General features: G+C 48.3%; 1 protein-coding gene across 1 annotated transcript in view; it reads left to right on the forward strand.

Moving 5' to 3' along the window:
* The first annotated feature begins 212 nt into the window (after positions 1-212).
* Positions 213-26606, forward strand: part of si:dkey-91i10.2 (uncharacterized protein LOC555224 homolog) — a 42921-nt gene continuing 16527 nt past the window's right edge. Inside the window, exons 1-3 of the mRNA XM_052025233.1 lie at positions 213-1771; positions 17180-17336; positions 22701-22911. Of these exons, the coding sequence (XP_051881193.1) occupies positions 213-1771; positions 17180-17336; positions 22701-22911 (1927 nt within the window). The remainder of the gene's footprint in view (positions 1772-17179; positions 17337-22700; positions 22912-26606) is intronic.

The following is a 26606-nucleotide window of genomic DNA, read 5'->3' on the forward strand; positions in this document are numbered from 1 at the left end:
TAAATCTCCTCTGCACCATCTCTATGGCTTCCACATCCTTCCTGTAGTGAAGCGACCAGAACTGAGCACAGTACTCCAAGTGGGGTCTTATTGCTGTTTGTGCTTTATGTGACGTACCACTCAGTAAGGACTCTAGTAACAGCCTCTCTGTGTCTCTCTGACAGGATACTCAGTCACCTTTCCGCCGTTGATCCAAGCCATGCCAGTTCTCCATGCCGGATTTGAGCGCCGAATCATGTGACTTCCCGGGAGCCTCCGCTGCGGTCTGCGGCATGGACATTGGTTGCCGCGGGGATGACCAGCCTGGCCACTTTGACCTTCTGGAGTCGGGCCCTGCCCTGTTGAGGGGGGCGACCATGACCTACACTGCCAGCGTGCACGAGGGCCGAGCCGCCCCCTGTTGCCGTGACAGTGACACCCTGAGTGCCCCGCGAGACGGGTGGCACCTGGCGTCCAGTGGGCAGCCGCCTCCCACCCTCGTGGCCCCGCGCTGCCTGACGATGGGCCGGCCCCCCTCCCTGGTGGCCCCTCCAGGAGACAGGCCCTACAGGAGCCTGGAGGACCTTCACAGGGCCCCTACAGCCCACCTCGCTGGGGGTCCCATCAGCCCACCCTGCCCGGGTATGCAGGGCAAGTTGGTGTTGCGCTGCCAGGCTGCGAGCGACTGGTGCGAGGCGCTGAGGGGCCCCCCATCCATCGACACTGCGATCCGGGCCTATGGAGACAGGCCGGCAATGGGGAGGGAGCTGCCTCCGTTCCCCAGGACCCTCCAGTGGCCGCTCCCAGCTGCCGGCGAGGGGCTTCGAACCGGTGGTGCCCTCAGGGGCCTGAAGGAGAAGCTCAGGCTTCTGAGCAGCAAGCCCAATGAGGCAAGCAAACCTGTCCGCCCCTGGGCCCCAATGGCGGAGCTCACCGGAGGGATGAACTGCGGATGCTTTGGGCCCGGGTGCCCAGCGAGGGCCTGCGGAACCCTAGGGGCTGCCTCACGGGGTGGGCCTGCCGCACCACCTCAGAGGTGGGCAGCCAGTCCCGCGGAGATCAAGGAGGAGGCCGCCAGGAGGCTGAGGCTGCGGAGGCAGAACAGCACACCCAACCTGGCGCTGCCTCTGAGGGAGGGGGTCAGGGGCGAGGTGGTCAGGTCTCAGACGGTGGGGGGGAGGGAGGCGACCGGGCTGCCCCCCCGAGGGCCGGCAGAGGAGGCCTCTGACAGGAGCCGGAAGTCCCCCCGTATCCACATTCCGTCCTTCGAGGAGTTCAAGAGGATGAGGGTGAAGGCCCCCACACCGAGCCCCGAGGCGGAGATGCGGGGGGGCGTCGAAGGGGTCTCCAGGGTCCCCGCGGGTCCGCTGCTGACCGAGTCCCAGTCCTGCCCGCCCCAGCGGGGGCTTTTGGCCCCATCCTGCAACCGAGAGCCCTCTCGCCAAACCCCACTTCCTCCCCTCGGTGCCAGTCAGGCACAGCAAGATCCCGACACACCCGCAAGTCCCGGCAAAGAGCACCTCGCTCCACCCGTCTGCATCGGACCGGCTCCCAGCTCTCCCCTGCAGACAGTGGCCATCCCCCTCGGCAGCTCGGAGCCGGGGAGCAGGCACCAAGAAGCCAGACAGAGGGACGCCAATGGCCCGGAGAAGAGCTCAGCGGCCGAGGCCCAATCGTCCTGCTGCCCCTCCCTCCTGCTGGAAGCGGCTGCCGATCTGTCTGCCTACGGGGTGACGTTTCAGCAGATGAAGGACGGTCTGATAGGATCAGCCATCGACCTCATCAAGAAAAGGTAACGGGATCCATGGGAGGGGTGTGGGGGTTGATCTTATTGGAAAGTGGGTGGTCGTAACAAGGTAGGTATTGAGAGATGCAGGAGACACTGGAATCTGGAGCAACACACAATCTGCTGGAGGAACTCAGCGGGTCGAGCAGCATCTGTGGGGGGGGGGGGAAGAAACTGTCGACGTTTCGGGTCAAAACCCTGCATCAGGACCCAAAACGTTGACAATTCCTCTCCTCCCAGAGATGCTGCTTGACCCGCTGAGTTCCTCCAGCACACCTTGTGTTGCTCTAGGTGTTGAGCAATCTCCACTGGCCCCTCAGGGGATTGCGTGTGTCGTGGACGGTGAAAATGCGATCCTTCTCTGACGTGTTGCGTGTGCGTTTAGCGGGCGTTCTCTGCTGTGTTACGTGTGCGTTCAGCGGGTGTTAGTTAGCATTATTGCCGTAGTTATGTAGCTACTTAGTTTTTCTTCTCTTTTCTGTATTAGTTGTAGTATTTTGACACTCCTTTTGTAGTGCTTTCAGCTAATAAATGTTTACAGTATATTAGAAAGAGATCTCCACTGGTGGGAGAGCTGTGGTTGAAAGATCAAATAATAGAGACATACAACATAGAACATCGAACAGTACAGCACAGGAACAGGCCCTTCAGACCACAAAGTTGTGCAGAACTAATTAAGCTAATAACGTTATCCCTCTGCCTACACATGGTCCATATCCCTCCATTCTATGCCCATTCATGTGCCTATCGAAGAGCTTCTGACACGCGTCTATCGTATCTGCCTCCACCACCACCCCAGGCAGCGCATTCCAGGCAACTGCCACTCTCTGTGTAAAAGAAACGCCCCGCACATCTCCTTTGAACTTACCCCCTCTCACCTTAAATGCATGCCTTCAAATGTTCGACATTTTGACCTTGGGGAGAAAGATGTCTATCTATGCCTCTCATAATCTTATAAACTTCTATAAGGTCTCCCCTCAGCCTCCACCGCTCCAGAGAAAACACCCCAAGTTTATCCAACCTCTCCTTATAGCACCTGCCCTCCAATCCAGGCAGCATTCCAGTAAACCTGCTCTTCACCCTCTCCAAAGCTCGCCCCGTGCATCTCCTTTGAACTTACCCCCCCCTCACCCGCATGCCCTCTAGTATTAGGCATTTTGACCTTGGGAAAAAGATACCACAAAAAGCTGTCAACCTTATCGATGCCTCTCATAATTTTATAAACTTCTATTAGGTCTCCCCTTAGGTCTATCAGATTGAAATGTCAAATACTAGAGGGCATAGGTTTAAGGGAAGAAGGGGAAAGTTTAAAGGAGATGTGCGGGGTAAGTTTTTTACACAGAGTGGTGGGTGCCTGGAACACGCTGCCTGAGGAGGTGGTGAAAGCAGATACAACAGCAACATTTAAGAGGCATTTAGGCAGACAAGTGAACAGACAGGGAATGGAGGAAGACACAAGAGACTGACACAGGATTCAAGATTCAAGATTCAAGACACAAGACACAAGACACAAGATTCCAGAAGCTGGAATCTGGAGCAACAAACAAACTGCTGGAGGGACTCAGCGGGGCAGGCAGTGGGGGGAAATGCACAGTCGATGTTTCGGGTGCACACCCTTCATCTGGAACATCTTGAAGTAGGGGGTGGATGGTGGAGGGTTTGGGGGGAAGGCCCAGAGCTCAGGCCGTTGACTCTGGCGCCAGTGGTGGAACAGTTGGAACAGAGGATGCTCAGGAGTCCAGAACCGGAGGAGGACAGAGGAGAGGTGTAGGGGAGGAGCACGTTTCCCGCAGAATGAGGGAGCGCGGTGGGGCCCTGGAGGGATTTGAAAACAAGATGAGACCTTCAATTCATGGAGATTGGGTTGCCCGTCTGAGACCTCCCCCGTGGCTGAAGTTTCACGCTGGGACTGTTGGATTAAATTGGGAGCAGGTGGCCATTGGATAAGGCCTGGGGATTTACTGATAATAGCTGTCACGAACCATTGATGAAGTTTCATTGGATTTCCTGCTGACTTTATGCCAGCAAACTGGGATGTTCCTTCATAAAGTCACAGAGTAACACAGCACGGAAACAGGCCCTTCGGCCCAACTCATCCATGCCGACAATGGTGCCCACCAATCTAGTCCCATTTGCCCATGTTTGGCCCATATCCCTCTAAACATTTCCTTTCCATGTAATCAATCCAGATGCCTTTGAAATGTTATTGTACCTGCCTCAACCACTTTCTCTGGCAGCTCGTTCCATATTCAGACCATCCTCTGTGTGAAGAAGTTGCAACTCGGGTCCCTTTTAAATCTTTCCCCTCTCACCTTAAACCTGTATCCTCTAGTTTTTAGTTCCCCCTTCCCTGGGAAAAAGTCAGTGTGCATTCACCCTATCTATACACCTCACGATTTGATACGCCTCCATGAGGTCACTCTCTAATCTCCTACATTCCAAGGAATGAAGTCCTCTCACTCTAACTTAGCCCCTCGAGTCCTTGCAACATTTTCTCTGCACTCTTTCCAGTTTAATGCTGACTTTCCTATAACAGGGTGACCAAAACTGTACACAGGAACGGAACTTAGGAAAATTCCAGGCCCATTTCTTAGAACACAACAGGAGCAGGAGTAGGTCACTCAGCCCCTCAATCCTGCACTGCTATCCAATACGATCATGGTTGATCTGCCCCAGGCCTCCCCCGCCTGGTTCCATCCGCCCATCATCCCCTCTCCATCTGGTTCCACCTATCACCTACCGGCCTCTATCCCCTCCCACCCCCGATGTAAGGCTATAGACAATTAAATTAAAATAAATTCTTTTTTAAATTAAATTTTACTTACAGCGTGGTAACAGGCCCTTCTGGCCCAACGAGTCTGCGCCACCCATTTTAAACCCAATTAACCTACCCGTACGTCTTTGCAATGTGGGAGGAAACCGGAGCACCTGGAGGAAACCCACGCAGACACGGGAGAACGTACAAACTCCTTACAGACAGCGACGGGAATCGAACCCCGATCGCTGGCGCTGTAATAGCGTCGTGCTAACCGCTACGCTACCGTGCCGCCTCTTCCCTCCTCTTCCCTCTCAGTCCTGATGCAGGGTCTCGACCCGAAAAGTCGATTTAAATCTTTTGCCTCCACAGATGCTGCTTGGCCTGCTAGCATTCTGGTTTTTCGTCAGAGCAAAGAATTAGCTACTTTGCAGCACAATTTCAGGCAAGAGAAGAGAAGGGAGGGGCTTCCATTGACAGTAAAGAGTGCATCAGGTTTGGGCAATCCACACAGTTAGAAAAAAGGAACAGCTTTTCTCATTATCCCAAAGTGCTTCACAGCCAAGGAAGTACTTTGGAAGTGTAGTGGTTAGCATAACGCTTTACAGCGCCAGCGACCCGGGTTCAATTCCAGCCACTGTCTGTAAGGAGTTTGTACGTTCTCCCTGTGTCTGCGTGGGTTTCCTCCAGGTGCTCTGGTCCTCCCACATTCCAAAGACATACAGGTTAGGAAATTGTGGGCATGCTATGTTGGCGGCGGAAGCGTGGCGACCCTTGCGGGCTGTCCCCAGAACACTACGCAAAAGATGTATTTCACTGTGTGTTTTGATGTACATGTGACTAATAAAGATATCTTATCTTTTCTGGAATACATAGATGTCCCTATTGTATCAGTGGGGGGGGGGGGGGTGGGATCGAGGCTGATACAAGAAGGACATTTAAGAGACTCTTAGATAGGCACATGGATGTAAGGAAAATGGAGGGTTATGTTCTGTGCAGGAGAGAAGGGTTAGATTGATCATGGCGTAAGTTGATATAGGTCGGCACAACATCATGGGCCGAATGGCCCGTACTGTGCTGTACTGTCTATGTTCTATATAGGGAACACAGCATTACTGCCAATTTGTGCACAGCAAGCTCCCACAAATTGCACCTTGCCAATCTTTTTACTGAACCTTGATTAAGACATGAATGTGGATTAAACAGTACTTTGGAAGTTTTTTTTGTTCTCTTGGAAGGGCAGGCGAGGCTTCAGTTTAACGTGTCACCTCATGCTTCCTTGTGACACAGACGGAGGCCATTCAGCCCACTGAGTTTATGCCCCCTCTCAGAGCAATCTCATCAACGCCTTCCTCCCCCCTTCACTCCCCTGTAACCCATTCACTCTCACATGCCCATCGGCCCTGCCCTGTTTCTCCTGCCTCCCACCCACACTGGGGGTTAATTTACAGCACCCAGTTAACCATTGGGGTGTGGGAGGAAACCAGAGCAGCCGGGGGAAACCCACCCAGACACAGGGGGAACGTGCAAACCTCACACAGACAGCGCCGGAGGTTGGGATTGAACCCCGGTCGCTGGAGCTCTGAGCTGACAGATCTGACAGTACATTCTTCCTTCAGCACCACAATGGAATGTAAGATAAGATATCTTTATTAGTCACCTGTACATTGAAACACACAGTGAAATGCATCTTTTGTGTAGAGTGTTCTGGGGGCAGCCCGCAGGTGTCGCCACACTTCTGGCGCCAACATAGCATGCCCACAACTTCCTCACCCGTACGTCTTTGGAATGTGGGAGGAAACCGGAGCACCCGGAGGAAACCCACGCAGACACGAGGAGAATGTAAAAACTCCTCACAGACAGCGGCCGGAATTGAACCCAGGTCGCTGGCATTGTATTAGCATTACGCTAACGGCTAAGCTCAAGTTTTTGTGCAGGGAGTGGGATTTAAAAGCCAGAACCTTCCGACACAGAGGTGGGGGGAGAGCTGTCCACTGTACCCTTGTTGACGCACATAACTTGGGACATAATTTAAAATGTGATTCAGCAGTTCCATTCCATGCAGCACCGCCGGGAGGTTGTATTCATCAGAGTCTGAAGGGAAAGCAAAAGTGCTGACAAGGAGGTACTCTATTCATCTGTGACAGGTCTTGTTCTGTTGCAAGCAAGATATTAACAGCACAGCATGAAAACATCAGCAGTCAGGAGCAAGGCTGAGGTAGTAAGGTCGATACCAGAGAGACGAGAGGTGGAAGGGTGCAGGGAGGAACAAGAGGGAGAGGAAGGGTGAAGCAGAGGGTGAAGGGATGGGGGGAGGGATGTAGGGCTTACGGGGTCTGGAGGGAGGGATGGGAAAGGGGTTCAGGGAGGGATGGAGAGGATAGGAAGAACGGAAGGAGAAAGGATGGAAGGCGGGGAGAGGGAAGAGAAGGGGATGGAGGGGCAGAGATCTGAGGGGTTTGGGGGAGGGATGGAGGAAGGAGGGATGATGAGGAAGGTGAGGGGGGGAAGGGTAAAAGGATGCGGATTGAAGGAGAGGGATTCAAGGGTTAGGGGAAGAGTAGAAAGTGGAGAAGGGGAGAGGGATGGAGTAAAGGGATGAGGGGGAAGAAAGGGTACAGGGAGTCAGGGATAAGGAGAGGAATCAAAGTTCTTTAAGGGATGGTTACAAAGGACTGGGAACTCGCAAATGTCGCTCCGCTCTTTAAGAAGGGAAGGAGGCAAAAGGCAGGAAATTATAGGCCTGTTAGCCCGACTTCAGGGGTTGGTAACGTGTTAAGAGTCCATTATTAAGGATGAGGTTTCAGGGCACTTGGAAGCTCATGATAAAATAGGCCAAAGTCAGCACGGTTTCCTTAAGGAGAAATCTTGCCTGACAAATCTGTTGGAATTCTTTGAGGAAGCAACAGGCGGGATAGGCTAGTCGGTGGATGTTGTTTACTGAAAATCAGAAGGCCTTTGACAAGGTGCTGCACTTAAGGCTGCTAAACAAGGTAGGAGCCCATGGTGTTACAGGAAAGGTACCAGCATGGACAGAAGATTGGCTGACTGGTAGAAGGCAAAGAGTGGGAATAAAGTGCTCCTTTTCTGGTTGGCTGCCGGTGACTAGTGGTGTTCCGCAGGGGTCGATGTTGGGTCCGCTACTTTTCACGTTAATGATCTGGATGATGGAATTGATGGCTTTGTGGCCAAGTTTGTGGATGATGCAAAGATAGGCGGAGGGGCAGGTAATGCTGAGGAAGCAAGGAGTCTGCAGAAGGACTTGGACAGGTTGGGAGAATGGGTAAAGAAGTGGCAGATGGAGTACAGCGTAGGGAAGTGTACGGTCACGCACTTTGGTAGAAGGAATAAAGGCGTAGAATATTTTCCAAACGGGGAGCGAATTCAGAAATCAGAGGTGCAAAGGGACTTAGGAGTCCCGGTGCAGGATTCCCTAAAGGTTAACTTGCAGGTTTAGTAGGTAGTTAGGAAGACAAAAGCAATGTTAGCATTAATTTTGAGAGGACTAGAATATAACAGCAAGGATGTTTCGGGGGAACATTAGGGGGAACTTGTTCACTCAGAGAGTGGTGGGAGTGTGGAACGAGCTGCCATCTGACGTGGTAAATGCGGGCTCACTCTTAAGTTTTAAGAATAAATTGGATAGATACATGGACGGGAGAGGTATGGAGGGTTATGGACTGGGTGCAGGTCAATGGGACTAGCAAAATAAAGTTTCGGCACACACTAGAAGGGCCGAATGGCCTGTTTTCTGTGCTGTAGTGTTCTATGGTTCTATGTAATATTGAGGCTTTATAAGGCATTGGTCAGACCACATTTGGAGTATTGTGAGCAGTTTTGGCCCCATATCTAAGGAAGGATGTGCTGGTGTTGGAGAGGGTCCAGAGGAATTTTATGAGATTGATCCTGGGGATGAAAGGATTAACATCTGAGGACCGTTTGATGGCTCTGCGCCTGTACTCGCTGGAGTTTAGAAAGATGAGGGGAGATCTCATTGAAACCCACCAAATATTGAAAGGCCTGGAGAGAGCGGACGTGGAGAGGATGTTTCCAGTAGTGGGAGAGTCTAGGACCAGAGGGCACAGCCTCAGAATAGAAGGATGTCCCTTTAGAACAGAGATGAGGAGGAACTTCTTCAGCTAGAGGGCAGTGAATTTGTGGAATTCATTGCCACAGGCGGCAGTGGAGGCCAAGTCATTGGGTATATTTATAGTGGAGGTTGATAGGTTCTTGATTAGTGAGGGCATCAAAGGTTATGGGGAGAAGGCAGAAGAATGGGGTTGGGAGGGAAAAATAAATCAGCCACGATCGAATGGTGGAGCAGACTTGATGGGCCGAATGGCCTAATTCTGCTCCTAGGTCTTTTGGTCTTATGGACGGGGGTGAGAACAGAGGAAGGAGGAGCACAAATGGAGTGATGAGGGAAGGAATGGGGGGGAGAAGAGGATGGAAGGGTAGCGATGGTGGGGGGAGAATATGGATGGAGTGTTGGAGGGAACAAAGGAGGGATGGAGTGAGAAAAGAGCTAAGGAGGGATGAGGGACATGGAGAGGCGAGGGAGGGATGGAGGAGGGATGGTGAAGAAGAGGAATGGAGGGAGAGCAGTGATGAGATGAGGGGAAAGACGGAGTGGGAGAGGAATTGATGGAGGGGCAGGGGAGGTGGGAGGGTGAGGCGAGCGATGGAAGGAGAGAGAAGAAATAAAGGGGTAGGAGGGCTGAGGAGAAGGGGCAAAGGGTTGAGGGGAAGAAGGCGAGGCTGGATGGAAGGGCGTAGCATGCTCCATCATCCTCGAGCATGCTCCATCATCCAACAAGACCATGGCTGACCTTCTGCCTCAAGACCATTCTCCTCCCTATCCCCTGATGAAGGGTCTCGGCCCGAAACGTCGACTGTTCATTTCCCTCCATAGATGCTGCCCGACCTGCTGAGGTCCGCCAGCATTTTGTGTTCATTGCTCCAGATTTCCAGCATCTGCAGATTCTTTTATGTCTCCAACAAGGACACCTCTGTGGCTTTTACCATCAACATTTCCAAATCTCTCACTATATGAAACAAAACGACAGCTATGTTTTTTCCAGCAAAGTGGCAGAGAAAGCTTTTCCATGCGGTACTCCATCTGCCACACTGTAACCTCTCACTCACCTTGTCCATATCCCCTTCCCATCCACGTCACTGCTCACATTCCCACTTTGGGATAGAGAAGAAAGGACGGATGAAGGGGGAGACAAGTGTCAGAAGGGAGACAGCGAGCAGAGGGACACGGAGAACGGACAAGGGGTGAGAACATACGGCGGAAGCCTTTCCCTCTTCAACTATTCAAAGTCAAAGTCAAGTTTATTGCCACATACACAAGTCCATGTGTGCACAGGTGCAATGAAAAACTTACTTGCAGCAGCAACACAGGCACGTAGCATCATAGGAGCAGCATTCACAAGAAAAACATAAATTTAACAAATTATACACAATTTTCATTTCCATTTTCAAAATATTCAATTGGAATATGATGAAGAGCAGCAGAAAATTGTCCAGCATCTGACGTGGAGACTGAATAGAATTAAAAGTGCTGTATAAAGAAATGATGTCCCCAGTCATACAAGATGTCAGGTTGAATGACAGGCAGTTCCATGTATCCCTCCATAGTTCCAATGCATCTAGTACAACCAGAAGAGGACTGCCCAAATATTTGGCCTTGGAGGACCAAACTACCTAGATTATCGTCAGATTTTTGCCATCAGATGCTTGTTTTCCAAGCTTATTTTGCAAGTTGCCCATTGCCACCACTCTAAAGGGAAACCATTTTCCCAGTTGTCCCCAATTTGATGAAGAACCGGTGAAAAGACCAGTCAATCAAGCCGTGTTACTACATTACTACAAGAGATTGGAGTTGATTTTGCATCGATAACATATATGTTATTACCTTCTAATTGTACTTTGCTGGAAAAATAACTGATTTCATTGGCGGTGGTTACTGCGGTTTCAACGATGAGGACCCTTCTCTGTGGTTCAGAGAGCTTTTGTTAAATAAGCTCTGTAGACAGTTTGCTTTAGTGCTGTGAGTTCTGGAGGAGGGCGAGGACAAAGGGAATTTCTCAGAGAGAGTGAAGTAATGGTGCAGTTCATATGCGATTGTTTTGTTCCACCCATTATCACCCCAGCTTCTTGGATACCTAGACTAATGTATCGGTATTGGTATTGGTTTATTATTGTCACTTGTACCGAGGTACAGTGAAAAACTTGTCTTGCATACCCATCGTACAGGTCAATTCATTACACAGTGCAGTTACATTGAGTTAGTACAGAATGCATTGAGGTTGTACAGGTAAAAACAATAACAGTACAGAGTAAAGTGTCACAGCTACAGAGAAAGTGCAGTGCAATAAGGTGCAAGGTCACAACAAGGTAGATCGTGAAGTCATAGTCCATCTCATTATATAAGGGAACCGTTCAATAGTCTTATCACAGTGGGGTAGAAGGTGTCCTTAAGTCTGGTGATACATGCCCTCAGGCTCCTGTATCTTCTACCCGATGGAAGAGGAGAGAAGAGAGAATGTCCCGGGTGGGTGGGGTCTTTGATTATGCTGGCTGCTACACCAAGACAACCAGAGGTAAAGACAGAGTCCAAGGAGGGGAGGCTGGTGTCCGTGATGCACTGGGCTGTGTCCACAACTCTCTGCAGTTTCTTGCGGTCCTGGGCAGAGCAGTTGCCATACCAAGCCGTGATACATCCAGATAGGATGCTTTCTATGGTGCATTGGTAAAAGTTGGTGAGAGTCAAAGGGGACAAACCAAATTTCTTTAGCCTCCTGAGGAAGTAAGAGGTGCTGGTGAGCTTTCTTGGCCGTGATATCTACGTGATTTGACCAGGACAAGCTGTTGGTGATGTTCACTCCCAGGAACTTGAAGCTCTCAACCCTCTCGACCTCAGCACCATTGATGTAGACAGCTGCATGTACACTGCTCCCTTTCCTGAAGTCAATGACCAGCCCTTTTGTTTTGTTGACATTGAGGGAAAGGTTGTTGTCATGACACCATTCCACTAAGCTCTCTATCTCCTTCCTGTACTCTGACTCATCGCTGTTTGAGATACGGCCTACAACGGTGGTATCATCTGCAAACTTGTAGATGGAGTTAGAGCAGAATCTAGCCACTGGGGTTGTTTGTCTTGTACTTTACCAAGTTATGTGGTGATCTGATTGAAGTTTTCAACAAATTCTGGGGAATTCATAGAGAGAAACTACTTCTGCTGGTTGGGAAAGCAAAATACTGTGGATCAAGGACTCATATAAACACAGAAAAACTCTCATATAAAAATATTTATTGATGCACCATAGAAAGCATCCTATCTGGATGCATCATGGCTTGGTATGGCAACTGCTCTGCCCGGGACTGCAAGAAACCGCAGAGAGTTGTGGACACAGCCCAGTGCATCATGGAAACAAGTCTCCCCTCCACGGACTCTGTCTTTACCTCTCGCTGCCTTGGTGAAGCAGCCAGCATAGTCAAAGACCCCACCCACCTGGGTCATTCTCTCTTCTCCCCTCTCTCATCAGGCAGAAGATACGGGAGCCTGAGGGCACATATCATCGGGCTCAAGGACAGCTTCTATCCAGCTGTGATCAGACTATTGAACCATTCCTTTATATGATGAGATGGACTCTTGAACTCACAATCTAACTTGTTATGACCTTGCAACTTATTGTCTACCTGCAATGCATTTCCCTGTAGCTGTAACACCTTACTCTGTATTCTGTTATTGTTTTTACCTTGAACTACCTCAATGCACTATGTAATGAATTGACCTGTACGAACGGTATGCAAGACAAGTTTTTCGCTGTACCTCAATACAAGTGACAATAATAAACTAATACCAATACTTAAGAGGCATCTTGACCTGTACATGGATGAGCAGGTCATAGAGGGATATGGAATTAAAGCAGGCAAGTGGGATTAGTAAAGATAGGCGTGATGGTCAGCATAGGCATGGTGGGCCGAAGGGCCTGTTTCTGTTCTGCACTACTTTATGACTCCAGAACCCACCTGGGCCCTGTTTCCTACATTCCCTGTGAATTCAGTGGAGACCCATTTTCCGTGATCCCTTTAAACTAACTAGAGCCCTGTTTCCTGTTCTCCCTTTAAACTCACCAGGCCCACTGAAATCTTTATTATGTTGTTGTGTAATCTCTTAAAAACAAGCGAATTAAATGTGAGCTGGGATATTAATAACATTCAATAGTCTGGAAAATCTGCCAGTCGGGCAGTATCAAAGTCTGGTGGGTTATTGGAGTTTTTCTGTTATTTGCTTTTGGATGGTTGGGGGATACATATAGTTGAGGGCACCGGGGATAGCCCCCACCATGCTGCACGCCTCTGAAGTGGGGCCATGGGATACATGGTAGGTAACAGAGAGGACAGCAGAGCCATTGAAATGTGCTATCTCCAGTTTGCACTGGAGACTCATCATAGTCCATACTTCTGCAGAGATGACTGAAGCTTTAAAATGTGATTGCAGCAGATTACAACCATGTAACTAAGACCTTCCAGCAGCTGCTATTCTTAATTCATGAGTTCCGCTGCCTAACTCCACAGGTGTGAAATATTTATGAGCCCAAATCCTTTCCCGGTATCTGATGGTCTCATCAAGTGTGTGTGTGTGTGTGTGTGTGTGTGTGTGTGTGTGTGTGTGTGTGTGTGTGTGTGTGTGTGTGTGTGTGTGTGTGCGTGTGTGTGTAATGCTTCTGTGTTTGTGTGCACGTGTCTGTGGTGTGTACGTGCTAGTGTGTTTGTGTGCTAGTGTGTCATGTTTGTGTGTTTCTGTATATGTCAGTGGTTTGTGTGTGTAGATGATGTATATATGTGTTCCTGTGTGTATTTGTATGTGAATGTTATGTGTGTGTGGTTGTGTGTGTGTGTGTGTGTGTGTGTGTACATGGGTGTGTGTGTGTGAATGTGTTATGTGGTTGTGTGTGTGTGCGCATGTGTGTGTGCATGTGTGTGCGTGTGTGTGTGCATGGGTGTGTGCGTGTGTGTGTGTGAATGTGTTATGTGGGTGTGGTTGTGTGTGTGTGCGCGTGCATGTGCATGTGTGTGTGTGTGTGTGTGTGTGTGTGTGTGTGTGCGTGCATGCGTACACATACTTATTTAAGGTTAGTTGCTCAATTAATGGCATTCCCACCTCGGGCGCTGAAGGTTGTCAGTTCGATGCACGAGAGCCGGACCTTGAGTGTGTAATCTAATCTGACATCTCAAAGCAACATTTGAAAGTACAACAGTATCCCTGGGGCACCCGATGCGGTCTCTTCAACTGCTGATGTTCAGTCTCAGCGTTAATGGGGAGGTAGGAGCGATGCAGTTGAGGCTCGGCACTGGGGTCAGGGATACGGCCCCTCTGCTGACTTTAACGACTGGGTTTAAGAGCAGCAAGTGCAGCTGGCAGTAACTGTTAGTGTCTCAACCTGCAGCACAACCTCCAATGAATGATGTGCTCAATGGCTTTGACAGCTACAAAGATATAGAGGCACTGGACCATTGTCTAATCTTCACTTAAAGTCACTAAAAAATCTACTCAGCTGATGTTTTCAGAGTACATTGGTTGCTCTGGTTTCCATATTACAATATTTGAATGAACGGGTTGTCTTACAGAAAGGTTATAGAAACAGAGTTACACAGCACAGAAACAGGCCCTCTGGCTAACTGTGTCCTTGCCGACCCATGTATACTAATCCCATTTACCAGCATTTGGTTTGTAGCCTTCTATGCCCTGGTGATTCAAGTGCTTGTCCAGATACTTCTTAAATACCGTGAGAGTCTCTGCCTCCGCCACCCCCTCAGGCAGTGCGTTCCAGATTCCAACAATCTTCTGGGTGAAAAAATTTCTTCCTCTGATTCCCTCTAAACTTCCTCGCCCTTACCTTAAACCCATAACTCTGGCTTTGTAAACTCGGCTGTGGGGAAAAGTTTTTCTATCTATATCCCTCATAAGAGGGACACGGCCTCTTTTCATTACCACCATCGGGGAGGAGGTACAGGAGCCTGAAGACCCACACTCAACGATTCAGGAACAGGTTCTTCCCCTCCACCATCAGATTTCTGAACGGTCTATGAACCCATGAACACTACCTCGTTATTCTTTTTTTTGTACTATTTAGTTATTTTTGTAATTTATAGTAATTTTATGTCTTTGCACTGTACTGCTGCCACAAAACAACAAACTTCACATCATATAAATCACTGATAATAAATCTGATTCTGACCCTGATCACAGTTAGGTTCCCCCTCAGCCTATCCATAACTGAAACATCGTGAACAGGCTCGACTTGTGTCTACCGGGTTTTGGTTTCCATGAAAATACTAGAAAAACTTAGCGGGTCAGGAAGCGTCTAGGGAAAGAAAAATAGCAACACTTCACCTCTGAGACCCCTCATAAGAACTGAGAAAGAGTACCACGTTGACAGCTTCAAGTTCCTGGAAGTGAACATCACCAACAACCTGTCCTGGACAAACCACGTGGATGCAACGGCCAAGAAAGCTCACCAGCGCTTCTACTTCCTCAGGAGGCTAAAGAAGTTTGGTTTGTCCCCTTTGACTCTCACCAAATTTTACCGATGCACCATAGAAAGCATCCTATCTGGATGTATCTTGGCTTGGTATGGCAACTGCTCTGCCCAAGACCGCAAGAAGCTGCAGAGAGTTGTGGACACAGCCCAGCACATTACGGACACTAGTCTCCCCTCCTTGGACTCTGTCTTTACCTCTGGTTGTCTTGGTGTAGCAGCCAGCATAATCAAAGACCCCACCCACCCGGGACATTCTCTCTTCTCTCTTCATCCATCGGGTAGAAGATACAGGAGCCTGAGGGCACGTACCACCAGACTTAAGGACACCTTCTACCCCACTGTGATAAGACTATTGAACAGTTCCCTTATATAATGAGATGGACTATGACCTCATGATCTACCTTGTTGTGACCTTGCACCTTATTGCACTGCACTTTCTCTGTAGCTGTGACACTTTACTCTGTACTGTTATTGTTTTTATCTGTACTACCTCAATGCACTCTGTACTAACTCAATGTAACTGCACTGTGTAATGAATTGACTTGTACAATCAGTTGGTACGACAAGCTTTTCACTGTACCTCAGTACAAGTGACAATAATAAACCAATACCAATACCAATACCCTGGTTTGTGTAATGGAGACACAAAAAACTGCAGATGCTGGAATCTGGAGAGAAATAAAATAGCTGAAGGTACTCAGCGGGTCAGGCAGCATCTGTGGAGGGAAATGGACCCACCCCTCCTCTGCCTGACTCACCCTCCCTGACCTGGATCCACCTGTCAGCTTACCAGCTCTTTCCCCACCCCTTTACACAGGCTATGTCTCAGTCCAGATGAAAGGTCTCGACCAGAAATGTTGACTGTCCATCTCCCTCTTCAGATGCTGCCTGACCCACTGAGTTCCTCCAACAGTTTTTTTCTTGCCCTAGTTTGTGTAATCTCTCCTCCTGACTACGGTCCTCTGTGAGTACCTGTTGAGGAGGTCCTGGTGGAGTGGGAAGTGGCAAATCAAGGGAGGACATACACAGTAAATGGTAGGGCACTGAGGAGTGTGGAGGAACCTAGGGATCTGGGAGTTCAGATACATAATTCCCTAACTATAGGAAGGATGTCAGTAAGATTGAAAGAGTTCAGAGAAAATTTACTAGAATGTTGCCGGGTCTTCAGGAGTTGAGTTACAGGGAAAGATTGAACAGGTTAGGACTTTATTCCTTGGAGTGTAGAAGAATGAGGGGAGATTTGATAGAGGTTTACAAAATTATGAGGGGTATAGACAGAGTTAATGTGTGTAGGCTCTTTCCACCTAGATTAGGAGAGATAAGTACGAGAGGACATGGCTTTAGGGTGAAAGGGGAAAGGTTTGGGGGGAACTTCTTCACTCAGAGAGTGGTAGGACTGTGGAACGGGCTGCCATCTGATGTAGTAAATGCGGACTCACTCTTAAGTTTTAAGAATAAATTGGATAAATACATGGATGGGAGAGGTCTGGAGGGTTACGGACTGGGTGCAGGTAAATGGGACTAGCGGAATAACATTTCAGCACAGACTAGAAAGGCCGAATGGCCTGTTTTCTGTGCTGTAGTGTTCTGTGGTTCTATGGCTTCACAGCACCTGACTGTGACCTGCTCAGACGAGTCCCCTTTAAGTGTTAGCAGATCAGGCTGGCCTCTGCACAAATAGCCTGCAGATGGCACAGGGAGAAAAATCTGAGAGGTGAGCAGCAAGGTGTCTCACACTGCTTCGCTCAGACTTCTCTGGGCATTAGCCCATGGAGTACTCACAAGGAAAATCACCAAATGTAAGCAAACCACTGTAAGTCCCTCACTTCCATGTTATATTTCACTAAAACTGAATCACATAGTGTGCAATAAGGAGCCATCCAACTTCTAGAGAAAGATCTTTTAATTTCATCATGCATCAACTAATGTACCAGTACTAACACTTAAGCCTGTGCGTGCGTGTGTGTGTGTGTGTGTGTGTGTGTGTGTGTGTGAGAGTCACAATTGTGACTAAGTCTTCGACCAGCTTCCTAAAAGGCTGCAATTAAACCACTTGGCAATCAGACTATCTTTTGATCAACCTATTCTGCTTTTCTTTCACAGCTGCACTGCAGAATCCGCAGCTATAGAGCCAACGCATCACCGGCAGCTGGATGACATCACTGTCAATGAAAGGAGCAGTCAATCAGGCCCGGTTTCCGCGGCGACCCTGGGTGGCAGCATTCCGAAGGCTACTGCTGGACTTTGCCAGGTGGACTGTGTAAATAAGCTGCTTCTTTACTGCTTTCGACGGTGATCTGAGCGCTGATGAATTAGCTCACGGGCAAGGAATAGGACGGGGATGTTTGTGACTCATTCCTGCATCGCGGCAGTCTGAAGGGAGATAATTCTCCTAGATGCTAGGTGCGTGGAAGCTGAGGTTTACTGATGACCTCTTGGGAGAGAGAGCAGTAGGAGCGTAGCAATGCAACAGACGCAAAAAGAGCAAGGGTTTCACTTCTGTTCCTTCAACCATCTGATCGCTGCTTCAGCTAGCAAAGTGAATAATCAAAGTAATCAATCGCTATCAATTAGTCTACCAACGACCCAGATAGGAGGCAAGGGAAACAGTGCTGAGAGGTTAAATGATTTATATGCAGGATAATGGATGAGCAGGAATCTAATCGAGGTTTGAGTGGTTTATGTACACAGTGAAGGGTACAGGGAGCGAATTGCAGGCTAGAATCCAATCGAAGGCTTCCTGTGATCTGCAGCGGGGAAAGAAAAAAAAATCTGCTGGAGGAACTCAGCGGGTCGAGCAGCATCTGTGGGGTTCGACCTGCTGAGTTCCTCCAGTAGATTGTTTGTTGCTCCAGATTCCAGTATCTGCAGCCTCTTGGGTCTCCAAACTCCTGGAGGAACTCAGCCGGACAGGCAGCGTCTGTGGACAGAAATGGACAGTCGGTGTTTTGGGTTCACTTGGACTGAAAGGGCAGAAGGGAGATAGTATAAAGAGGTGAGGGGAAGGGGTGGAGCAAGAGATGGCAGGTGATAGGTGGATCCAGGTGAGGGGGGGTGGTTATAGGCAGATGTGGGAGGGGAGAATTTTAACTGCAGGCGAGGAATTTCATTGCACCCTGGTGTATGGACTGGAAGTAGCAACAGAGACTGGGAGGCTCTGATAATCTATATGAAGAATCAAAGCAAATATAGAACTGCAGATGCGGGAAATCCAAAATAAAAACAGAGAATGTTGGAAATATTCAGCAGGTCAGGCAGCATCTGTGAGGAGAGAAGTAAAGTTAATGAGAAAACAATAAGATGCTGGAGGAACTCAACAGACCAGGCAGCATCCATGGAGAAAAACAGACGGTCAACGTTTCAGGTCAGGACCCCTTCTTCAGGTTTTTCTCCACAGATGCTGCCTGGCCTGCTGAGTTCCTCCTACATCTTGTTGTTTTTTCATCTAGATTCCAGCATCTGCAGTCCTTTGTTTTTCTGAAGTAAAGTTTATGTTTCAGGTTGAATGACCTTCCAGAATTTGAATTGTCAGACAGCAGATTCTTAGCACAGCAGGGAATCAGAGAGAATAAAGCAAATGGTTGGAAGGTTGAACGAGTTGGAAGGCAGGGGAGGCTCAGTGGCTGCAAAGGGGCAAGTAAGGAAACTATCACCAATTTAATGGAGGATCAATAGCAACAGCAGAACCATCGCCTACAGCTGGAGATACAAGAGTCTGTAGATGCCGGAATCCGGAGCCAAAAACTAGCATGCTGGAGAAACTCAATGGGTCAGGCAGCATCTGTGGAGGGAAATGGGTTCAGATGAAGACTCTCGACCCAAAACATCGACGGTCCATTTCCCTCCACAGATGCTGCCTGACCCATTGAGTTCCTCCAGCATCTTGTATTTTTTGCTCCAGAATCCAGCATCTACAGTCTTCTGTACCTCTAGCTAGTAGATCTTCTGGCGCAGAGCGCCAGAGATTCAGGTCAGATCCTGACCTCAAGTGCTGTCTGTGTGGAGTCTGCACGTTCTCCCTGCAAGCGCATGGGTTTCTTCTGGAAGCTCTGGTTTCCTCCCGAAGACGTGCAGGTTGGTAGGTTAATTGGCCGCTGTAAATTGCAAATCGCTGTAAATTGCAGTAGTATTTAGGAGTGTTGAGCAGAAGGTGGGGAGAATAAAATGGGATTAGTGTGCACGTTACAGTTGTACAAGACGTTGGTGAGGTCACACTTGGAATATTGTGTTCAGTTTTGGTCACCCAGCTATAGGAAAGATGCCACTAAGCTGGAAAGAGAGCAGAGGAGATTTACGTTGCCGGGACTCGAGGGACTGAGTTATAGAGAGAGGACGAGCAGGCTAGGACCTTATTCATTGGAGCGTAGGAGAATGAAGGTTGATCTTACAGAGGTGTATATGAGGGGCATAGATAGGGTGAACGCACACAGGCTTTTTCCCAGGGATGGGGAATCAAAAACCAGAGGGCATAGCTTTAAGGTGAGAGGGGAGAGATTTAATAGAACCCTGAGAGGCAAAGCTTTCACCCAGAGGATGGTCAGTATATGGAACGAGCTGCGAGAGGAAGTGGTTGAGGCAGGTACACTAACACTTAAAAGACATTTGGATAGGAACGATTTAGCGGGACATGGGCCAAATGCAGGCGAATGGGACTAGCTCAGAAGGGCACCTTGGTTGGCCTGGACTGGTTGGGCTGAAGGGCCTCTCTCCATACTGTATGTCTCTATGTTATATCTGTGACTGGCAGCCAGAAGCACTGGGTCATTCTTGTAGGTTAAACAGAGATACCATGTGATATGGGTCTCCCAATCCGTGTTTTGTCTCCTCGTTATGGGGAGACAACACAGTGAGTATCCTGAACCGGAAGAAGTAGGTGGCTGCTTTGGGTGGGAGAAGTGACTAGGGCCCTGGAAGGGAGCAGGAAAAAGGGCAGGTGTTGCACAAGAGAGGAGTGGATGTTGGGATGACTGAGGAGTGGACCAGAGTGCTGTGGAAGGAATGGTCTCTTGGGAATGTTGAGAGGGAAGGAGAGAGGTACGTCTGCTTGCTGGCTTCGCACTGCAGGTCCCAGAAATGGCAGCAGTCGATGCTTCCAGTGAGGAGGACATGTGGAATACTATCGTACTTCTGGAGAGGAGGGGCAAGATTTGGGTCAGAAGTCTGGAAGATGGGAATCTTGGAATCTGGTCAAAAGAATGAACTTTAAAAAAAACGTGAATGTTCAGGACTGGAGAGTCACTGGGAACTGGCTCAGAACTTGAAGTGATTCAAACCTACAGCTCGTACAAAGCGTCCATCAGATCAGCCCTGATCTTATGGAATGGCAGGACAGGTTTGAGGGGCTGATTGGCCTCTCCTGTTCCTAGTTTGTATCTTTGTATGTTCTTTTTCAAAAGCAAAATAATGTGAATGCTGGAAATCAGAAATGGTAGGATAAGGGTGAGAGTAACCAGGAGGTCAGGGTGGGGAGGGAATGTCTAATCTTTCAGGTCAATGACATTCATTGGTATCAACACACAAAGTGCTGGAGGAACTCAGCAGGTCAGGCAGCATCTATGGAGGGAAATAAACAGTCAACATTTCGGGTTGAAACCCTTCATCAGGACCTGATGAGTTCCTCCAGCATTTTGTGTGTGTGTTGTTCCAGATTCCAGCATCTGCAGAATCTCTTGTGTCTCTGTTCACTGGTATCAGTTGCTTTGTTATGATCTAATAGTTTCAAAGTAAGCTCGGAAATACTGAAGGGAACGTGGATGAATAAAACACTGCAAAACAAAATCCACACCACATCTGGAGTCTGTCAAGACCACATCTCCAGATTATATCTGGGGTCTCTTGAGACCACATCTGGATACTGTTGAGACCAGATCTCCAGACCACATCTGGTGCTATTGAGACTGTGCCTCCAGTTCACATCTGGCATACTGTCGAGGCCTCCGCCAGATCACATCTGGTGCTGCCGAGACCACATCTGGAGTACTGTCAAGACCACATCTGCATGTCACATCTGGAGTTCTGTGTACAGTTTTGGTCTCCTTATTTAAGAAAGGATATTGGAAGCAGTTCATGGAAGATTTACCAGACTAATACCTGGAATGGGTGTTTTATCTTACGAGTGAGTTTTGGACAGGTTACATTAGCTTCTGTGGAGTTTTGAACGATTACAAGATCCTGAGAAGTCTTAAAAGGGTGAATGTGGGAGAATCTAGAACTAGGGATCACTGTTTAATAAAGGGGTCACCTTTTTAAAACAGTGATGAGAATATTTTTCTGGGAGGGTCGTGAGTCTTTGGAACCATCTCCTCAAAGAGCATGTCTCTGAATATTCTTAAGGCAGAGCTGGAAAGACAATTGACAAGCAAAGGGGTGAGAAAGCTATGACAGAAGGATGGGAATGTGAGATTGAGATTACAATTAGAACAGCCATGATCTTAGAGAATGGCAGAGTAGAATTGCTTACTTCAGCTCCTAATTAGTGTGTTCATAAGATTTCACTCTGAGGGATATAAGGTAGATGACCAAAAGCTCTTTCAAACTTTCCCATATTTTTAAATTTCCATATGGAGAGAAGGAGGCCCTTGGGCACATCGAGGCTAATGCTGGCTCTCAGAACATTCCCATCAATCCTGCTCCTCACCCATATCTCTTGAACCTATTCTTTCACATTTGCCCATTAACATCCAACTCCCTGCCCGTGATCCTCCCACCACTCACCCACACCAGGGGCAGTTCACAATGGCCAGTTCACCAAACAACAGCACGGTCTTTGGAATGTGGAAGGAAATTGAAGCACCAGGCAGCACCTGAGGCCAGAATTGAACCCACCTTACTGGGGCTGTGAGGCAGTTAGTTAAGCTGCTGCCTCATGTTTCCAGAAATTCGAGTTCAGTCCTGATCTTGGGTGCTGTCAGTGTGGAGCTTGCACGTTCTCCCTATTACCACGTGGGGTTTCCTCCAGATGCTCGAGTTTCCTCCCACATCCCAAAGATGTACGGGTTGGTAGGTTAATTGGCCAATATAAATTGCCCCTGGCATATAATTGAGTGGTAGAATCTGGGGGAGTTGTTGGGAATATGGGGAGCATAAAACATCGTGTAGGATTAATGCAAATAGTTGACGTGGACTCATTGGGCCAAAGGGCCTATTTCCGTGCTCTATGATGACAAGGAAGGTGTTCAATGCTTGTGATCTTTTGGCAACTGAAAGCATGTCCATGAATAGTGGAGTAATTAAAGTGGGGAACAGCAAAGGGGAGATTCGTGACGAGCAAATACAAGAACAAAAGGAATGATGGGTAATCAGACAAGTACAGAAACAAGGGATTGGTCCGAAGGGAGGAAATGCAGTGGGATTCCCTGGAAAGCGGAGGTTTCTGGTATCCCAAAAACATGTGGGAACAGACAACAATTCCTTAGTATCCGGGCGCCCCCACCGGACATACACATGGGGATCTCCACAAACCACAACCTCTCCGCTCTCTGATACCCTGGTGCGCTCTTCCTCCGTTACACCGGTGTCCCAGAGGAGAATGTTTCCTATCTAATGTTTAACTTCTACAAAGTGGGAGAAGATCCAACACTTATACTTCTTTCTCCCTACGATTTATTTTTTCTTCCCTCCCCAGCGTTCCCTCCCCAACTGCCGGAGATCCAGTTCGGACGCGGCCTATGGGACTACGGAGACGGCCAAGGCCCAGCGGGAATGCCGCCTGCGCCCCCACTTCAGTGACCCCATGCCGGCCGACGCGGTGAAGCGGAAGCAGTTGGAGATGAGGATTGCAGCCGCTGCCTGGGGACTAGGGCAGAAGCGGCGCCAAGACAAGGAAGGCAGTGGATGTGAGTGACATAACGGAACTCCAGATAGCGGCCAGGACTCACACACCTGGTCAGGAGATCAGGGAAAGACCCACTCCCTGAGCTCAGAAATCCAGGCCAACCCTCTGGTGCAAGACTCCGAGTGATGTACAGTCAGAGATGCTGTCGTTTAGATAAGGCCCTCCAGCCCTGTCATAGAGTCACACAGCACGGAAACAGGCCCCTCAGTGCAACTCGTCCACGCTGACCAAGGTGGTGTTGGTATTGTTAATTGGTTTATTATTCTCTCTGCCTTGGTAAAGCAGCAGCATAATCAAAGATCCCACCCACCCCAGACATTCTCTCTTCTCCCCTCTCCCATCGGGCAGAAAGTACAAAAGCCTGAAAGCGTGTACCACAAGGCTCAAGGGCAGCTTCTATCCCGCTGTTATAAGATTATTGAACGGTTTCCTAGTACAATAAGATGGACTCTTGACCTCACAATCTACTTTATTATGACCTTGCACCTTATTGTCTGCCTGCACTGCACTTCCTCTGTAACTGTAACACTTTATTCTGCATTCTGTTTTGTTTTACCTTGTAGCAACTCAATGCACTGTGTAATGAATTGATCTGTATGAATGATATGCAAGACAAGATTTTCACTTTACCTCAGTACAAGTGACAATAATAAACCAATACCAATAATAAAACAATTCCAATTCCACAGTGGAAAGCTTTTGTCTGCATGTCGTCCAGACAGGTCATTCGATACATAAGTACTTTGAGGTAGTAAAAAGGATAACAGGATGCAGAATAAAGTGTTACAGTTACAGAGAAAGTGCAGTGCAGGCAGACAATAAGGTGACTACCTAAGGTAGTCCCATTTTCCTGCGTTTGGCTTTTATCCCTTCAAACCTTTGCTATCAATGCAACTGTCCAAATGCCTTTAAACATTGTACTTGTACCCACCTCTGCCACTTCCTCTGGCAACTTCTACCATCTCCTCATCACCCTCTGTGTGAAAATGTTGCCCCTCGGGGCCCTTTTAAATCTATCCCCTCTCACTTTAAACCCGTGCCCTCTAGTTTTAGACTCCCCTACCCTGGGGAAAAGACTGTGGCTATTCACTTTATCTATGTCCCTCATGATTTTATAAACCTCTGTTAGGTCACCCTTCAACCTCCTACAGTCCAGGGAAAAAGTCCCAGCATATCCAGTCTCTCCTTATAACTCAAACCTTCCAGTGCTTTAACATCCATGTAAATTATTTTGCACTGTTTCCAATTTAATGACATCCTTCCTGTAGCAGGGCGGCCAGAACTGTGCACAGTTCTCCAAATGTGGCCTTACCAATATCTTGTGCAGCTGTAACATGATGTCCCAACTCTTGTATTCAATGCCCCATCCAATGAAGGGCCTGTTTCCTTGCTATATAACTCTCTAGCTCTATGACTTCTAAAGTTATGCTACAGTATTAAGACTAATGGACTCTCCATGTTGGGATTTTCTTCATTCATAGGCTGTAAGCCTCAGTTTAACTTACATTTAAGGCTAATCCTAATTGTTCTTGAGTTACCTGGTTCAACAATTGAAGTCCATGTGGTGAAGGCCTCCTCACAATGCACCTAGATAGGGAGGCCTGGCAATTTGACACAAGTGAGTCTGAGAGTCTTACAGCATGGAAACAGGCCCTTCGGCCCAACTTGTCCATGCCAACTGTGTTGCCCAGAGAGCTAGTACCATCTGCCCACATTTGGCCCTTGGGCCTCTAAACCTCTCCTACCCATGTATTTATCTAGATGGCTTTTAAACATTGCTAATGTACCTGCCTTAATCACTATTTCTGGCAGCTCATTAAAACACGCACCACCCTTTGTGTGAAGAAGCTGCCCCTGATGTCCCTTTTAAATCTCTCGCCTCTGATCTTAAACCTATGCCCTCTTGTTTTTAGCACTCCCTCTCTTGGAAAAAGGACTGTGTGCTTTCACCCTGTCTATGCCCCATGATGTTATATACCTGTATCAAGTCATCCCTCAATCTTCTATGTTCCAGGAAATAAAATCCTAGTCTACACAACCTCTCCTTGTAACTCAGGCCCCCAAATCCAGGCAACATCCTGGTAAATCTTTTCTGCGCTCTTTTTAGTTTAATAATATCTTTCCTATAACAGGGTGACCAAAACTGTGCACAATAGACCGAATGCGGCCTCACCAACATCTTATATAACTGCAGCATAGCTTCCCAACTCCTATACTCAATGCTCTGACTGATGAAGACTTGCATATCAAATTCCTTCTTCACCACACGATCTACACGAGATGCCACGTTCAGCGAACTATGCACCTACACTCCTAGGTCCCTCTGTTCCATAAAACTCCCCAGGGCCCTACCATTCACTGTATAAATCCTACCTTGGTTTGATCTCCCAAAATTCAATACCTCATATTTATCCAGATTGAAAGCTATTTGCCAGTCCTCAGCCCACATACCCAGCTGATCAAGATCCCCCTGTAATTTTCCATAACCCTCTACACTATCTACAACACCACCTATTTTAGTATTATCTGTAAACTTACTCACCATGCCTTATTCACTCACATCCAAATCATTTCTATAAATTACAAACAACAAAGGTCCCAGCACTGACCCCTGTGGCACACCACTAGGCACTGGCCTCTAGTCTGAGAAACAATCCTTGACCATCACCCTGCTTCCTATCACTGAGCCAATAATGAATCCATTCAGCAATCTCCCCCTAGTCTGGAAGATGAGATGTCTGTCATGAGTGACCTTGTCAAACGTAAGATAAGATATCTTTATTAGTCACATGTACATCAAAACACACAGTGAAATGCATCTTTTGCGTAGAGTGTTCTGGGGGGCAGCCCGCAAGTGTCGCCACGCTTCCGGCGCCAACACAGCGTGCCCACAACTTCCTAACCCGTACGTCTTTGGAATGTGGGAGGAAACCGGAGCACCCGGAGGAAACCCACGCAGACACAGGGAGAACGTACAAACTCCTTACAGACAGCGGCCGGAATTGAATCCGGGTCGCTGGTGCTGTAATAGCGTTACACTAACCGCTACACTACTGTGCCTGCCCTTAGGAATAGTAAAGGGAAAAAATAACTGGTGGGGGTTGTCTATAGACCACCAAATAATAACGTTACAGTGGCACGGGCAATAAACCAAGAAATAGATGTAGCCGAGGATGCGGAGCCCTTGCTAAAGTCCATGCAGACAACGTCCAGCGGCTTGTCACTTCAAAGCCAATCAGATTGCTGTGGGGCTGTCATTACATATTAACCAGGCTGAGTAAGGATGGCAGATTTTGTGCCATCCTACAGTTTCATAATTACCAATACCCAATTTTTATGAAAAGAGGTAACTGTATAAAAAGTAGGAGCAGGAGAAGGCCATTCAGCCTCTTGAGCCTGCCCCACCCCTCAATAGTATCGTGACATTCCTTATGTCCACTTCCCTGCCTTCTCCCCTTCATTAGAAATCTACCTAACTCAGTCTTGTATACATACACCCAAGGATTCTGCGCCTCTCCCCCACCCCACGGGGGTATTTAATATAGTTGGAAGTTGGAGTATAATATGGGAAAATGCGAAGTTCAAGGAAGAACAAAAGTCTTCTGCCAACGATTCAAAACTCTCTCGGAGAAGAAATTCTTCCTCATTTCCGTCTTTAATGATCAATCTGAGAAAATACCCTTTGGTCCTGAACTC

This window comes from Pristis pectinata, chromosome 1 (genome assembly GCF_009764475.1).
Source record: "Pristis pectinata isolate sPriPec2 chromosome 1, sPriPec2.1.pri, whole genome shotgun sequence".
NCBI classification, from domain to species: domain Eukaryota; kingdom Metazoa; phylum Chordata; class Chondrichthyes; order Rhinopristiformes; family Pristidae; genus Pristis; species Pristis pectinata.